Source organism: Protopterus annectens, chromosome 4.part0 (assembly GCF_019279795.1).
Source record: "Protopterus annectens isolate FY-2018-M chromosome 4.part0, PAN1.0, whole genome shotgun sequence".
In the NCBI taxonomy this organism is placed as follows: domain Eukaryota; kingdom Metazoa; phylum Chordata; order Ceratodontiformes; family Protopteridae; genus Protopterus; species Protopterus annectens.
The window spans coordinates 294781398-294799040 of NC_056733.1; the positions used below are offsets into that span (position 1 = coordinate 294781398).

General features: G+C 40.7%; 1 protein-coding gene across 1 annotated transcript in view; it reads right to left on the reverse strand.

Moving 5' to 3' along the window:
- TFIP11 (tuftelin interacting protein 11) overlaps positions 1–17643 on the reverse strand; it is a 725612-nt gene that overhangs the window by 431968 nt on the left and 276001 nt on the right. The window contains exon 6 of the mRNA XM_044068282.1: positions 13730–13882. Within this exon, the coding sequence (XP_043924217.1) occupies positions 13730–13882 (153 nt within the window). The remainder of the gene's footprint in view (positions 1–13729; positions 13883–17643) is intronic.

A 17643-nucleotide genomic window follows, 5' to 3' on the forward strand; every position in this document is an offset into this window, starting at 1 on the left:
TAGACTGGAATACAGTAAAAGTTGCCATATATCTGGTTCAATGACCATTTAATGGTTTTAGTATGCGTATATTCAATTTGTTACAGACAAATGAAATGCAATCTGTCAACCAACTGGCTAAAGTCACCTTCAAGACTGATTCACCCAATTTACTACGTGCAAAGGAAATAAATAGCTGACCTGTCTTTCTAACTTCTTTTGTTCTGTGCAGGTAGAAATGTAATTGTCTATGAACATCCAGTAAGTGCAGCACATATTCTCCTTTATTTGTAAACTCTGGGAGGAATACTGGCAGGCTAATGGCTTGGTTAATGTTGGAAAACATTGGTACACAAGGTGACCCTATCCTTATGAAAAATGATGTATGGGGGAATAGAAGATAATGCTTGAAGTTCTGAAATTCTTCTAGCAGTTGTAATTACAACTAAAAAGAGTTTTCCAGGTTAAAAATTTTAAATCACATTTAGCTGTGGGTTCAAAGGGAGAATGTTTTAAGGCTTGCAGCACCAAGTTTAAACCAAAGGTGGTATGGGATCTTTATGAGGGGGTCTCAGCAAAAGAGTACTTTTCAAAAAGGCTATGCACAATTTAGGGGAAGCCAGGGAAGAACTCTAAAACCCTACATGAAAGTTAGAGATTGCTGCGAGCTGAACTTTAATAGTTGATGAACTAGCACCCTCATTAAACAAACTCGCTAAAAATTCAAGAACAGAATGGCTCAGAGCTGAGAAGGGGTCTATCTGATTGTGCTCTGCCCAATAAACAATTTTTTTTCCATTTACTCTGTAGAGTTTCCTCATAGAAGGTTTATGGGAAGATAAAAGTATAGAACGGACAGGTGAAGACAGCACTGGTTGCCTAGCTATTAAGGGAATTGGAGAAACCACGCTGTTAGGTTGAGGTTTGAGATATCCAAGTGAACCATACCTGTCAGGTGAGATAGAAGGTCTGGAGTTGGATCCAGAATCCAAGACAGGTACAGTAGATGAGGCCAAAAGAAGGAGAACCAAATCTGTCAAGGTCAGCAAGGTGCAATGAAGATGACTTTGCTCTTCAACCTGGCTGCTTTCTGAACAAATCTGGGAATTAGAGAGTCGAAGCAGAAGCATACAGCTTCCAATCCTGGAGAAGAGCATCCCGTGGGGACTCCCCCAGTGGAGATATCATGGCAAAGAAGCTGCTGCACTTGTTGTTTAGTGGAGATGCAAAAAGACTGCAGTAAGGCTGACCCCACTGACGGAACGTTATTTTCGTCACTTTTTTGTTGCGAGACCATGCATGAGACAGTAAGATGGACCTGCTCAGTTTGTCTGCTATCATGCTGAACTTCCCCGGAATATGCATTGCAATTAAAAAGCGTTTGGAAGATATCACTCACTGCCACACCCTTAGGGCTTTTCAACACTGGGGGTAATATCTGGTTCCCCCTCATTTGATGATGTACCAAACTACTGACATGTTGTCCATTTGGACTGCAACTGTCCCGAGAGGGAGAGAGTTTTGGAATGCTTGCAATGCCAAAAGCACCACTGTCATTTCCAGAACATTAATATGCATGTTGGCCTCTTTGGGGGGACCATGTGCCTTGGACTGTCTTTCCCAGAAAATGCCCCCCCCCCCCCAATCTGGGAAGCATCCGTGGTCACTATGGCCTTGTGCTGAGGAAGAATGAAAGGACGACCTGATAAGAGTCATTGTGACTGCATCCACCAGGAAAGATACCGTCTGCATATCAAAGTTATTCTGATCTTTGCCGACATGGGTTGAGAGAGAACTGACCATTGCATTACTAGTGCCCATTGCAGAATGCTCATGTGACATCTTTCTAAAGGAACTAAAATTATTGCCACTGGCATTGATCCCAGGGCTTGCAGAACCAATGAGGCTGAAATTCAGGTACTGCAAATTATTTTCCTCACTTGATTTCTTACTGTTTGTACTCTCGAAAGAGGAAGAGATGCTACCATAGATACTGTGTTGAACATTGCTCCTATGAATTCCAATGTCTGAATTGGTTGTAAGTGTGACTTGTTGTAACTGATGGTTACTCCAAGATTTGAACAAGTCTGCAATACTCGGTCTCATGCATGAACCAGTTAATGCCTGGTCAGGACGGTAATGATCCAGTCATCGAAGTATGGAAACACCGAGAATCCCTGCAGTCTCAAATGAGCTGCTACCACTGCCATACACTTGGTGAACACCCTGGGGACTGTGGTGAGGCCAAAGCACAGTGTTCTGAACTAGTAATGACTGGCTCCCAGATGGAAGTGTAAGTACTTTCTGGATCATCTGTTCATTTTTATCTGATAGTACACATCCTGAAGGTCTATTGAGCACATCCAGTTGTCCTTGCTCTGAAATGGCAGAATGGACTGAACCATGACCATACGGAACTTGCTGTATCGAACCAATTTGTTCAACACAATGAAATCTACTGTCTTCTTTGGCACTAAAAAAATCTTGAGTAAGTTCCAGATTCTATTTGGTCTGGAGAAACCACTTGCATGACTCCTTTTTTCTAGCGGTTTTTGGATTTCTAGTGCTGTTGCTTCTCTCTGATTGGATGCAACATTTGGGATATTTTCCAGGGTAACAGAGGTGGTAGGGAAAAGGAAATAATATAACTGCTGAAAATAATTCTCTGCGCCCAAGTGTTCTTTGCTATGTTTAGCCAGGCTTCCTGATGCAGAGATAAGCAACCCCCGACTGCTTCCAGAGGAAGGCAATCTGGCCTCCCTTCAGAAACCCTAGACTCTTGGTTTTTCAGGCCTCCTCCGCTTTGACGGCACCTTCTATCATTATCACTACCCCCTCTGCCCCTGGGGGAACTACCTCCATGTGTATCCTGGAAAGAATCCTGGGACTTCCTGACCCACATCTTTCAACATCCCTGTTGATTCCTGGAAAAGGTCCTTTGAGGGGTTGAAAAATGCACGCCCACCGCACAGAGGGCATTTCCGTCTTTCTTACACCTGGAAAAAATGTCTTTTATAGTGGGGTCAAACAAGGAAGAGCCATCAAAGGCAACACTGATGAATGATGACTTGAAGGGCTCCATAAAATCACACAGGCGCTTCCAGGCATGCCTCCTGATGGAAATACCTAAACCCAGAGGCACTTTCTGCAGCATTCGAAATGAGCATCATGGACAAATTTACAACAGATTGAAAGCTAGTCAAGTGTGAGGCCACAGAAGTTTCAACCTCAGCAGTAGTGGCCCCTGAAAGGGAGTTTGAATGTTCCTTAATCACGTGAATTTGCAGTCTCGTAAAGTGTGTAAAGTAGTTCAGTGATCCGAGAGCAAAAGTCACTAAAGCAGAAACTCACTTCCCACATCTGTCCAATGCCCTAGATTCTCAATTAAGTAGGAAAATCTTCAGGGTACACCCACCACTAGCTTGCACTGTGTCAACAGCAATAAAAACACTCTATTCAAAGAAAAACAATAAAAGTGTTAAAAACATGCAAAATTCCCAGTTGAGATAAGTGCTTTCGGCTTCTTAAGCCTTCTTCAGATCATAAATAACAAGTGCTGGGGAAAAAACATATATATTGTGTTGCAGATAATCCAGTGGCTTAAAAATATTTTTTATCCTATCAGCAGTGTACCTTTTAACTCTTAGTCCTTGGTCAGAAGCAAACTCTGCACAGGATTTAGCTTCCAGTCAAAATCGTTTGCTGCTGCTGCAGCATCCTCAATCAGGTATGTATACTCTCTGCTCTTTACAACTCTGCACTCAGAGAAGGTTAATAACCTATAGTGTGTAAGTACCAATCAAATTCTTTAAGTATTGTTTCCTTCCAATCACTGATGTAGCCTATTAGAGTGTTACCAAGCCTTCTGCCAAACTTGTAAACACTGCCATTTCTTCATTGTTCATAAGAAGTTTTCCATTACTAACCTGCGGTAAAAAGCAGATAATGTTAACCTAATGAAGTGGTTTTACCACTTTTTTAACTAAGTTTTAATATTTTTACTTTTATTTTTATTACTCCTGTTCATCTCTGCTTCTCAATTAGGGGGATGGACAGTGGAACTCTGTTCCGTGAGTTTCTTCTTTGTACCTACCACCACAACCATTGCATCAACTGGTACCCCTTTACTCCAATGTTCTCTTCCTACCAGTGGAACCAGAATCCTGTCTGGTCTGTTGGGGATTGGCTCACCTGTATCAGGTTCCTTCCATGTCTGCTTAGAAACCAAATCAATAAGTTTGTCAATGAGCAGAGTAACCCAGGAGGTAGACTGAGTCAGTCCCAAAAGCTTCCAGAAATAAAGACTCCTCAGGAGTCGGGTTTTGGGCAGACCAAGCAGTCGACTGTTTAAGAATCTCAAGGATGTCTCCAAATAAGACGTCATTGGGTTGTAATTTCAGAGACCCTTCTCCCTCATCAAAGTCAGTATTCTCAGTCATAGACTCTTGGACAGTCCAAGTGCCTCCTTCTGCGCATCCTCTTCAGACTAATTTCTTCAGTGGGATGATCCAGAGAAGTATCAGAAGGCATGACAATATCCAGCTGGGTAATCTGGAAGCACTGGGCTGGCCATTATCTAAGAGATTAAGGGTGGATCTGAGAGGCAAGAAAATATCAGACCAGGAAGAGCAGAGAAAGCCCTCTTCACAACCTCAAAAGCAGACTGCTCAAAGAAGGAAGTCAACTGAGCTGAGAAAGCGAGTTTCTGGCCCGGCACTTCCCTCCACTCTGAGAGCAATCCTCCCAAGGCAGAATCTGGAGCTGAGCTATCCAGCGCCAAAGCTCCAAGAGGAAGAGAGAGCTTCGAAAACCTCAGAGTTGAGCCTATCCCCTCAGATCCAACCTGGAAGCTTCGACTCCGAGTCATCTGGATCTGAAGATATCAGAACTGGTGCACTCAAGAGTAACAGTCGGATCTGAAGATAAAGCTCTCTTCAGATCGACCCAGACTGACCAGAATTCTTGGATCCAAGGACTATATGCCTCCCCTATATAAACCAACCTCAAAAAAATCAGAACTAAGCAAACTAGATGCATGTTACAATAAGACTGCCAAATTTGCAAAAAAAATTTCACACATTCAACTCATCACTGTCATTGCCTAAAAAACTTTCTTGGTTGGAACTACCCCATGTTCTGAACTGTAACCAATTAAGAATAGCTCACAAAATAATGCATAATCCTAAAAATATACCTCCACTAAAAAATCTTCTACAACCCTACTCTAATGTTGTTGTTGTTTATCTTTCGGCTTTTCCCGGTTAGGGGTCGCCACAGCGGAACTCTGGTCCGCTAATGATTGGCAGTAGATTTTCATGAACGCCAAGGTGCCAGCTCTACATTCAACTTTCATCGAAGGCATGCCCATTTACGCATGTCTTTCGAACGCTCACCCAACCGCGGGGAGGACATGCAGACTACACACAGAAGGTACTCCCCGCACTCAAGCCGAGAATCGAATGGGAGAACCTCTTGTTGTGAGGCAACAATGCTACAGCTGCACCACCCTACTCTAATAATCGTATTCTTTGATAATCTAACAAAGACTTACTACAAGTTACCAAAGCGTCGAACACAGCAGGTAACTCTCTTTACTGTAACTCTGTTGCACAGAACTGGAATACCCTTCATCATAGTATTAGATCCATGAACAACCTTAATCAATTCAAAATATCTCTCAAAAGACACTTGCATAAATCCTGGCCTTCCAAGTTAAATACTAATATCATTTTTTATATAATTCTGCTGTGCATATTTTAAGTCTACTAACCCATCTCTTGTAGCACAACTTTTCTTCTATGAATAGTTAACATTATTACCTGCATCACCCCAAAGACATGCTGTAGGTGGATTGGATACTCTAAATTGGCCCTAGGTGTGAGTACGTGCGTGTGTGTGCCTTCTGTGGAAGGTTGTGGGTCGGGCTAGCAACTAGACACTGTAAAACTCCACTGCCAATCATGAGTGGACAGGTGATCCGCTGTGGCGACCTCTAACCGGGAAAAGCAGAAAGAAGAAGAAGATTCACCACTGAAGTATTGCTAACTATGCTCTACTAGTTTAGGTGAATCTCTTTGCCAACCTAACTTCCTAACTATTTTTTATACTCCTCCACACACACACAAGTTAAGCTATGCTTTTCTTTGCCAATGTTTCATACCGTGTTCTGTTTGACTATTGTGTTTATTGTTTATTTTTTACATTATTATGTTAAAGAAACAAAAGAAAATGTGTAACATTATTCTGTTAATATGTTTTTATTATTCTGGGACAAGTTTATGCAAGCTATGACTGGAGCTTTTCTCCCCAGGCCTCTGCTGAAAATTGGTACTGACCCAGTCGGACCATCCCGGTAAACAAATGTAAAATAAATAAATAAAATAACATTTTTTTAAACCCTTTCTCAGACGTATTATAAAGCAAATTCTAGTAACCAACAACAATAACTAGCAGAAAAAAATAAGGTAGCAGATTCTTTTTTTTTTTTTTTTTTTTTTTTTTAAGAGAAAGGAAGAGTTAACAACTCAGAGGGATACAATACCCTGGAGAGAAAGAGGATAGGAAAGGCCTACCAACAATGATGGTGTAGATTACTCTCTCAAGTATAAAAAGGCATATAAAAGTGACAGAACAGTCAAGGAATAGAGGAAATTTTCCAACAGGAAAAGATTTACCAAATAAGTAGCTTTTGAAGAATAAGTAAGAAAATTCACTTATCTTAATGAATTAGCCAGACTGCTGTAGTCGACCATGTCCAGGCACAAAGTAGCAAACAAGATCTGAGGGATGTTAGGGATAGTGCATTAAGGGTAGGAAAGGAGCTTGAGAGTGTCAGAGGCCAAGAGTTAGTGTAACGGCTGAGTCAGATCTGAGTATCGGATCCGAGCCCCATAACTTGAGGAATAAATGAAAATTGACAACATCAGATCCTTAGTTTTATTCATATAATATCCGAGCTGTCTATGCAAATCCAAGGTGTGGAGAACCTTCTCAATGGCAGACTGCGGAGATGGAAAAAAGGAAGGACGATGAATTGACTGATTAAAAAGACAAATCACTGACCACCCTGGACATAAAAGAAGGAATAGTACAAAGAGACACCCCGTCTCTGTGAAAAACTAAAGAGGGAGGAGCAGCCATGACAGCCTGAAGCTCAGACATTCTCTTAACTTAAAGTAAGGGCCAAAAAAATAAGTTTTCTAAATACAATGTTGTAAGGAAACTGAAGCAGCAGCCTCAAAAGGACCCTGAATCAATTTTTCAAGAACAAAACTGAGGTCCCAGGAAGGCAGAATTCGCTTCCTGGGAGGTCTGATATGAAGGACACCTTAAGAAAATTGCTTGACCTCAAATCTTGAGACCAGAGAAGAAGCCAAGGGCAGACGAGCAGAAATTGCTAACAGGTGAGCTTTAACTGAGGAATATGACAACCAAGCACAAAGCAGATCACAAAAATAAGAAAGAACCAGAGGAACCTCCACAAATAGGTGATCCTGGTTTCACGAGAGGCATCTGACAGAAAATCTCTTCCATTTGGACAAATATAATTTCCTGGTAGTGGGCTTCCTAGCCTCCTGTAGGACCAAAGGCAAGTCCTTGGAAAATAGGTGCCTAAAAGGGATCAAAACTGTATCACCTACAGCATTAGCTGAAGAATGGACAAGTGAGGATGGATAAGAGACCCCTTGTCGTGTGAGAGAAGGTGCACCTGGTGAGGTAACTTGTGGTTATTGCCCCTGGCCAAGTGAGAAAGAAAGGAAGAAAGGGGAACCAATGCTGTCTGGGCCAAAAGGGAGTCACTAGCAAGATTTGGGGAGAAGTGCTGCCTAATCTTTTGCAAGACTCTCTGAAGCACAAGAAGAGGACGGAAGGCATACAGAAACATCCCCTTCCAAGGAAAAGACAAGGTGTCCACTTTCCAAGCCACAGGACTTGGAACTCTGGTACAGAATAGAGGGCATTGTCTATTCAGAGGGGAGGTAAAAAGATCAACCTAACAAATACCCCCACCAATGAACAATGTCCAGAAACATCTCTGTGACGCATCAATTCCTGAGCTTGTGTGCTGGACCTGCTCAGAGAGTCTGCCACCATTTTCTGATCTGAGGGAATATAAACTGCTTAAAGAGTCACTTGATAATGGACAGCTAGATCCCAGACTGAAGAGCTAGTCTGCAAGGAAGATAGGATCTTGTACTGCTTTGCTTGTTGACACACAACATCACTTGGGTGTTGTTTGTGAAAACTGTGAAAGACCCAGGATGAAACAGAGAATTAAAAGACCAAACAGCTAGAACCAGGGCCCTCACCTCCTTTAGCATGATATGGTCTGAACTGTGATGCAGAAGCTAGAAAGACCCTGAACCTTGAAACAGCTGAATGAAGACCCCGCCCATCCCCTGTTTGAGGCATCTATAAAGAGCTCTGGAGTCGGGTCTGGAGCTTGGAAAGGAAGCCCTGGGTTGAGACCGAGTTGATGAATCCACCACTGATGGCTCAACTTGTGATAAGGGAGGAAAGAGACTGGGAAGTCAGGGGATAGCAATGATGAAGCCACACTGACTTGACGTACCAAAGTAGTTTTCTCATATGGAGCCTGGTCAGAGGAAGCATGGGAATGGTGGAAACCATGACCAAAAGACCCTGAAAAAGTCCTTGGCCATGAATGACTCCAGAGGAAGAAATGATTGAAAAAAGGCAATAAAAGAGAGAACGTTGGGGGCAAGCAGAGATGTCAAAATGGGGATGGTCTGAATACTGCAATCAAGGAAAACATGCTCCTGAGAATAGGCCAGAGTTGATTTTTAAAAGTTTATTGTGTACCACTGGCTCTGCAAAAGAGGAAATATTAAACTAGAGATCTTGATCAGGGCCTCGAAGGAGGAAGCTTAAACGAGCAGATTGTTCAGATAAGGAAATATATGAACTCCTCTCATCCTGCAAAAGGCAATAAAATGAGTAGTAGAAAGGACAAAGGGCAAAGCAGAGAACCTGAAAATGCAAGGAAGAAACATAGAAATGTAAAACTTTCATTTAAAGGGGAATGATGGGGATAAGAAGATAGGCATCCTTGAGATCCAGAGAGACCAGAAAGGCCTGAGGAGGAGGAGGAGGAATAAAGTCTGAAGAGACAACATCCAAAAGGAAAGAATCTTGTGAAAGGGGTTGAACCGGGAGAGGTCCAGAACTCATCTCAAAGTGCCCTCCTTCCTGGGAACCAAAAACATTATGGAATAAAAACCTCTCCCACCTGGGCAGGGGCTATAGCTTGAATGGCCCTGTTATCCTTGTCTGAATTAAGTAGCATAGTAGAGGGCAACAGATTGGAGAGCTTGACAGAAGAGACATACTACAGAAAGATCAGCAGAAGGGCATTTATACAGAAATTTAAAATCTGTCAAGTTTCTTGGGAGCTAGGGTCTGACAATCCAGGGCCATAGAAGCTGCTGAAATGGTATCCAGAAAAACAGCAAGAACAGGGGGAACAGCAAAAGGTTTAGGAGACTCCATCTGAAAGAGCTCATAACATCTTTACTATCAGAAACGAGCGTATTCCCAGTTAAAGAAGTCCATCATATGGGTAAAAGCATCCCCAAAGGAGAGCTCTTCTAAAGGGGAATCTGGTCTAATAGAATCCTCTTCCTCTGAGCCACAGTACAAGGGGAAAGGGATGAGAGCAGAGTAGGCTAAGGACTCTTACCTAGAATCTTAATCCACAAAAGAATCCAGTTCCCTAGGTCTTTTAAAAGGAGTGGAAACCAGGGAGGGGCAGGCTCAGACACCTCTTGAGGAGGCTTTAAAGCCATTAAAGCATTAAACAACCCTGAGTAAAATCCTGCCATTCTCATTGGGGATTCTTAACTGCAGGGGAAATGTGCCTGTTTTTCTATTGCTTTTTCTGAGGGATAGCTGCACAAAACACCCTAGGAGGGTCAGACCCTTGGCAACACTCAATAAGTGTAGCAGGGATATTTCTCCCTCACTAAAATCTGCAGAATCCCATTTGGTCCCTTGGATATAAGCAGAAGAGTTTCCCTCTCAACATCTGAAGCAGATGCCTGTAAAACCTCTGAGCATGTGCGAGAAGTGGGACCCATGTCAGCCTCTGATGGGGTTGCGGCAAAGGAATTCAAAGCAACCACCAGATAATCCTCCGGGCTTTCACTAGCCTAGAGAGAGACGACTGGGGAGTAGCCATACCAGACCCAAGTTTTTTGGTCTTTTTATTTGCAGATGGCTGACCCTCAGAACAGGAAGACTCCACCACTGCACCTTGTCCCAAAATCTAAAGATGCTGATTTTAAAAGTAAATAGATAAGGATGAGACACTGCGTAGTGTCTTAGGGACAAAAGCTTTGCAGACAGAACACTGCGTATGGTAGTGCAAAACACCCAAACAAAACAGACACTTGTGATGATCTTTATGAGGAATCTGCCTCCCTCACTGACATTTTCACTTTCTAGATGACATGAAACCAACCAATACTAAAGAAAAAAAAAAGAAGATAAAGAGAAACCCCAATGGGACATTTATCTGAAAATAACGGTTTGGTAACCAGTACAGAAGAAAAGCATTCAGACTGATGTTCAATAATGGCATTCAGACCCTCAGCAAAGGAGTTCTGAATGTGTGTCCATATGTCATCTTTATACTCTATGCCTTGCATGGGCAGGGTACATGTGACATACAATGCCTGTAAATACTAAAGGCTTTGGTATATTGGACAGACATTGGGCTATCCTTGACAGGAGATCCCTTCAGTTATGAATACTGCAACAGTGATATGGATGGACATAGTTCATTCCCTACCAGTGGGGGAATTTATTAGAATATGCAGAAATACTACAAGAGAATGTGATAGAGAATTTGCTTTCTGGGATTTGGAAAAGAGATAGGTGGGTAGAGGTTATGAACAGGAGATTTTACACAAGGCAAAGCTGAGAGTGTTTAATGCTTTGGATGGTAAGGTGTTTAGTTCTAACTTATTTAGGCAACGGTTGGGACAGACAGATATTGAGGTCCTAATGAAAAATGATTTTGTGTTACTAATTTCACTACTTTTTTGGATGATTTTATGCAGGTTATGAGACATAACTGGAAATTTTTGCTTTCTGATTTATATTTAGCTAGTGCTTTACCTCAGTTTACATCTTTTTTCTTATACGTGTTGCCTTAATTTAGGGGAAATATTGTCCTCTAAAATGGTAATATTGTAGCAGTCATTTATACAGTAAATGTAGAGCTGTGGTAAGTGTAATGTGTGCAGGTTAAATTAGATACCACAGGAAGTGAGAATTAATTGGAAATTGACCAAAATTTATTTTTTTTAAGTGTCAAAATTCAACTGTTTATGTAATAAGATGCACATATTAAGCTGCAATGTGGTACACAGGGCAAACTAAAAGAAAGGCAAAACCTTAAAATCTGGGAATATATTAGGGATGCAGTCAATGACAATCCCACTAGTAGCAGTAGTGTGCTTCTCATAAAAGAGAAAATTGGGAGCAGTTTGAATCGTGTGAAATTTTTGGTGTTGGGTACTGGAAGGTGCCCTAGGGAAGGTGATAAAGTTTTTTTTATTGAATAAATTACAACCCATGTTTATCCTGAAATTTAACACACTTTTTACACATGGTTTGAATAATGAATTGAATTGTGCACATTTATTACAAGTATTTCCATTCAATTTGCAAAAAATATATCTCTCTTTCCATGATTGTTTTGTTACTTAAGATTTAATTTGTTTTATTAGTTTGGAGCGAGATAAATAGAATTAAGCAACTGATGAAGTGAATGTGGTTTTATATTGTGATTGTTGGTATTTTTTAATATTTTCACCCCCTTAAGGCATGCAAAAGCACTAGGAAGAATAAAGTTATCCATATTTCTTCCAGAGTTGCCCTGTGGTGTCATTTTGTTTTTGCTGTACTGTGCATTGGTAATGGGCCTGCAGAACTTTCTTTGTGCACAATGTCTAGATTCAGTAAACCACACAGCAATGTGCAAACACGTCTTGTGCAGGTTTGTCTGATGCAGTATGGATTTCCAATTCAGAGAGCAATGTAGCATCAGTGCACTAAGATGGCTCTGGTCTGCAGCATTACACCAGTCTCCCTGGTGAAGGCTGCAGGCAAATGTATCAGTTCAGGGCATAACTAATTCTAACTAGCAATGCACACTTTCCATTAACTTTTTGTCCAAATCAGAATATCACAGTGGAGTGATTTAAAGAATGGCTCTACCATGCTATTTGGGGGACAAAGTGAAAAGGTGTACACGGTCTTTTCACAGTACACACCCATTCAGCCCTATGGCAGGATCACAGCTGTTAGAACTACAGGAATTAAGTACAACAAACCCATGTGTGAATGTAAGGGAATGACTGCAGTTGTCTGCATGTCTGTGTGTAAGTTATATGTGACTGTCTGGATGTGTACGTGAGACAGAGCGTGTGTGGTGAGTGGTGTGTGGTCTGTGGTGTGTGTGTGTGTGTGTATGCTTGCTTGCAATTGCGTGTGCAACTGCATTACTTGACCTATTAAGAACAATACTGTGGTTGCCAATAATTATGTAGTATTTAACTCACAGACTTGATAATGAGCCACTGCTCCATGTGGCCTTGTGTCTCTGAATCACAATATATTGCTATCATGCTACTGGGCAGTGCAATGTTCCCACATAATGCTGGAAGCAATACATTTTCTGAATACAGGCCAAAGGCTAATTCTAAAAAATTTGCTCTGTACACATTTAATTGAGCAGTATTAATCAGACCTCATTTCTTGTCAGCTGATCAGCATTAACACAAATACAAACTGAACATGTGTTTCAATGTCCCTATGCAATTAGAGGCATACAGTACCTGATCTTACACTGAATTTTACCACACACACAACAAAACAAGTGGCGGTAGGTGGAATGTAGACAGAGTTAGGCTCATGAGTGTGGATGCCCACTGCAGGATCAATAAATCACACAAAACTCTGAAACTGTGGTTTCAAATGTGAAACTATTCTGGATCTATAGATGCAGTTTATTTTACATTAAGTGGGAGTCTGTACATATCCTTTTTAATAACTGTTTTATGAAAGACTGATGTGAAAATAATCACTTTAGGCCATACAACTGGAACAGTGTACAGCTCTCTAGTACGATCATCTAACAAAATGCAGTGACCACAACCAATGTAATTACAAAATCAAGTCAAAACCAATCTTCCATTCTGAATCACTTAATTTACAGATTAATTACATGGTAAGTAAAGTTAAGCAATGGAGCACTTGTTTTTCTGAAAAAAAAACAAACAAAAAAAAGGTATGGAGCATGGTACTTGTATTATATAGTTCATGCTAGAAAAGACTAGGCCTAGGCTTTATGGGTTCCAGAAAGTATGGGGAAACTGCTCATACTGTAGTACTGCTTGTGGAAATGTACATGGGGACAACGTGGCCTAAAATATATATTAAACTCAATGCAGAGATTACATCAGAAAAATTACATTGTTTTAAATATTCTCCACCTTCAGTTACCAATATATCAGAATGTTGGCCAATGCTCTGTCGGTAGGTAACCGAGTATACTGGAAAGGAAGTGTCTTAGTAGTACTGGAACTAGAAGCATCAACCATTAAATTACAGCAGGCAAAAAGTTAAATTAAAGGAACAAACAAAAAAGGACCCTTGTAATGGCAAAAAAAAAAGTAAAGTGTTTTCTAGTTAGCAACAGAAAAGATGAAGATTTCATTAATACCTTAACCTGGGAGAGTTCAGTCTGAGGTGCTGCCAGTTTCCGATCAATTCTGCCTTTTGCTTTCAGTTCTTCCACTGTTTTATACAGGTATTTGGGTTTTTTCTTTGTTCCTGCAGGGTCCTTCTTCCACTGTTGCAGTTCTTTCCGGAATTCCTAAATGAGTAAAAAATTTAAATTGTGAGAATGACACAATTAAACAGTACGACACAAGATTAAAATGACACACAGCAGCTTCTTTTTTGGCTTGATTAGACCTATACATTATTACTTTCACCCCACCCACCTAGCAAGCAAAGTTACTACACTGCCTCGCCTCAGAGGCGACCTCTAGTCAACCAGTGCCCTAGGCAAAAGGTCTCCACAGCCCCCCCCCCATCACCTTCTGGTGCCCCCATCCCGGTCTACCTACACCATCTAGATTAGTGAAAAAGTGCCTCTGCTAGAGCGGCACCCTTGGCGGCTGCCTAGTTGGCCTATGCCTAAGGCTGGGTATGCCTCTCCTAAGTACCCATCCCATCCCATATTATTTACATTCATTAAAGGACAGCTACACATTACGCAAAGTACTTTCTTCCCCCAGAGTGTACTTTCCTACCTACAGGAGAATCTTCATAATCCAGACGTTAAATAAAAAGCACAACTAAGCAGTTTCTTCTCCTCTTCGGCATTTTGATCCTAGTCAGTTTTCCCACTGAGCTGAATGAAATCTGATGACAGCTTATTTAAGAAATTTGTCTCCCTTGTTCTGATACCCATCTGCTTATTATACCTGTAAGTTGCTTGGTAAAAGGAAAAATTACCACAACAAGCTCTCTGTAGCTCTCTTCTATTATTTTCACATAGTGGTTCATAAAGCTCAGCTCCACTGTTGTTTATAGCTGTATTTTTCCCTCTTCTACGATCATAAATCTACTGAGAGTTTCCTTAGTTCTGAATATGTGTACCTCCAAAATAATGCATAATTTAAACATCCGGGAGCATGTGCAAATTAAAGCAATGGTTAAACCTACTACGGCATGTAATAAGTCACTGTTAAGAAAATGAGTTTAGAAGAATTTCGAATGTAAAGCTGTATATGAAGTAAGACATTTCTCACCTGATGTTAAATGGCCACTACTGTGCCAAAATATTTGTGTTGAGTACCAAGTATGTATTTCAAACTGTATATTTTACTGGGCACACGTTTAGTGATATTTTGATCTGTGTATACTCAGGAATTATAAATGCATTGTTTAACTGTGAAAATGTTACAAAAAGATATTTAAATAAGAGGAACTTTGCTGGTAGCATCAGGCACAATGATCTTTTTGCTGAGAATTGTCATTTATGATTCTTACTGCAGGAAATACAAGGTTTTCTGAAAAAGGAAATAAGACACACTGGATGACTGAGGGAAGTAATGTGGGGAAGTAGTGCTGAGAAAGTACCTGGAACTCAAATTATACATTTTATAAAGGTAATGTTATCTTAGCTGTTTTGCTCTCATCTCACAGGGTACTTTTAAGAAAAGTGTAATATGTAGGAAAACAAACCTGCAAGAGTCGCAGCTTATCAGTCACAGACATCCCAAAGTCGGGATTCTCAAATTTAGTAATAGTTCTTACTACCTTTACTCCTAGTAAATGGAAGAGTGGTCTGTCAGTAAAGGCTAGGGCATTACAAGCTCATCAACTGCTTAAACACAAAGCAATATTGGCCAAGGAAGAAACAGGAGGTAGTATATCAGAAAATGAATAAACTTCAAATGCCAACCTGCTTGAATGCAAAATCCCTAACCCAGAGAGAACACCTCAAGTGATAGGGAAAAGGAAAAAGAAGCAGCACTTTAAGGCATGATAAACAAAACAAATGCTAAACAATGCAGATAAAGTATTTGGGGTCTAAAGAACTGAAGTGCTTCAAGTATGGCAATTTACTATAGCAAGCTGCCTGTTACATTTGTAGGTGGTGGTTTGCTACACTTTCAGTATTTTAATGGGGGCCCTTAACTTTGAAGGAACTTTTTTTTTTTTTTGGATCTTCAACCCAGAGTTGAAAAGAGCACCAGATCACAAAACTGCGCAGAGTGTCAAGCAACATAACAACAGTTGTAAAGTTTACCTTATGAAGGGTTATAGTTACAGGGAGCGACTGATGAGGACAGGAACCTGAAGAAATCATGGAAATATTACCCATTCTGGAGGTGGAAAGCAGTGGAGACTGAATTCCCTCCCTAGTACTAATGTACATTTCGCAAATCATCTGTAATACCTCCTAAACTGGAATGTGCCATAAAATGAAGCATCCACAGTAAATATGTTCAGGGTCTAAGTCTAGCAGTATACCAAAATAACTAATAAATGATGACAGAAGAATTATACAGACACAAGAAAAAGTACTCTCAAAAGAAAATCTTACAATATGATAACTGACGAGGCAAAGCATAAGAGTATTAAATAGTGTTATTCCATAAACAGACAAAAAACACTCTGAGGGTTCCATACCCTCCATAAAAGTACCAAATGTAGACAAATCAAAATAGTCAAGATGTTTATCACTGTGGTGCTCAAGAAGTAAATGCAGAATTTTTAAGTGGGCAATGTCAGGGATTCTGGGAGATCTCCTAGCAGAAGATGCTAAGAGGCAAAGTCAACACAGTACTGTTGAATAGTATTAGGGAGTGGGTGTTTCCTAAAGACGACACGTTATGGCCAGTCAGAAATGGGAAATGCGCTGCCTTTCAAATGCCAGAATTAGAAAAAAGACAATTCCTAGCCTAGTAGTGCAAACTGGCACTCAGTATCCTTACCTTCAAGTTATGGTGACTTACAGGTAAGAATAATTTAAGTGTTTGTCAAGTTTGGACCAGCTCACAGATACAGACAACACGGCAACCAGCCTGCTTTCTGAGTTATGGCAATTACTGAAAAGACAAAACTGAAGGCACAGATGATGAGTTTTAAATACTGTTAGTAAGCAGCAGGACCATCACTAACTACAATTTAGGAAGTTCTAAAAAACGGGCAGCACCTTCAACCATTGCAAAAGTCAGTATGTGTGGCAAAGGCAGAAACCAAATGTTCTGTGGGCTAAGCATGGCAGAAAACAAGAAGGAATAAGAATGGACCACATTGCTGTGGAAATAAAGAAATAAGAACATAAGCAGTGTTTAATCCTTTTTCAGTAAACAGGATCCACAATCTGATGTATTATACTTGGTAGAAACGGTTACAGATTTTAAGTCTACAATGATGTAAAACATGAACAAAATGCCACCTAACAGCCATTCAAACAGGAAACAGATGTCATGAAGCTCTTCAATATAAGACATGAGTAAAACCTCACAAACAGATAGACACTTGTGTAAAGACCAGTTTATGTTGTTTTTAATGTGTTTTAATCAAACTGACTGCATTAAAATACAATTCAAACATTGTCATATTCAAGGATCCACTCTGTGTGACCAGTGTTTGATTTACCAGCCACAGTGTACAATAGGTAATTTGTTTGCTGCTGTTATTTTTGCTGCCAAGTAGTTTGTCATGATATGCTGCTACCTGAAAAATCACAATACTAATGTTTTACATGGGGATATTTTTCTCTGCATTCTCCAGTGGGGTAGTCTGCCTACTGCCCTAGGAGCTACGTACATGAGGACAATCGTAGGTCTGGGGGACACAGCCTCACATCAGTGCTGTAGGTGGCACTGCGCCTGTGGAAAAACTCATTAAAGTAGTGCTGTTAACATTATATACTGCTGCAGTTAGCTTGAGGAGCAGTATTTTGTGACCAGCAACTCCAGCTTTAAGATGTTCATTTTCAATCAATGAGCAAGGTATGTAATCTGCTGAGGGGTCAGTAAAAGAAAGTGTTCCTTTCCTTTCCCCAAGATGTAGGGACCTCATAGTTAATTATAATAAGGGAGAAGTGCAGAG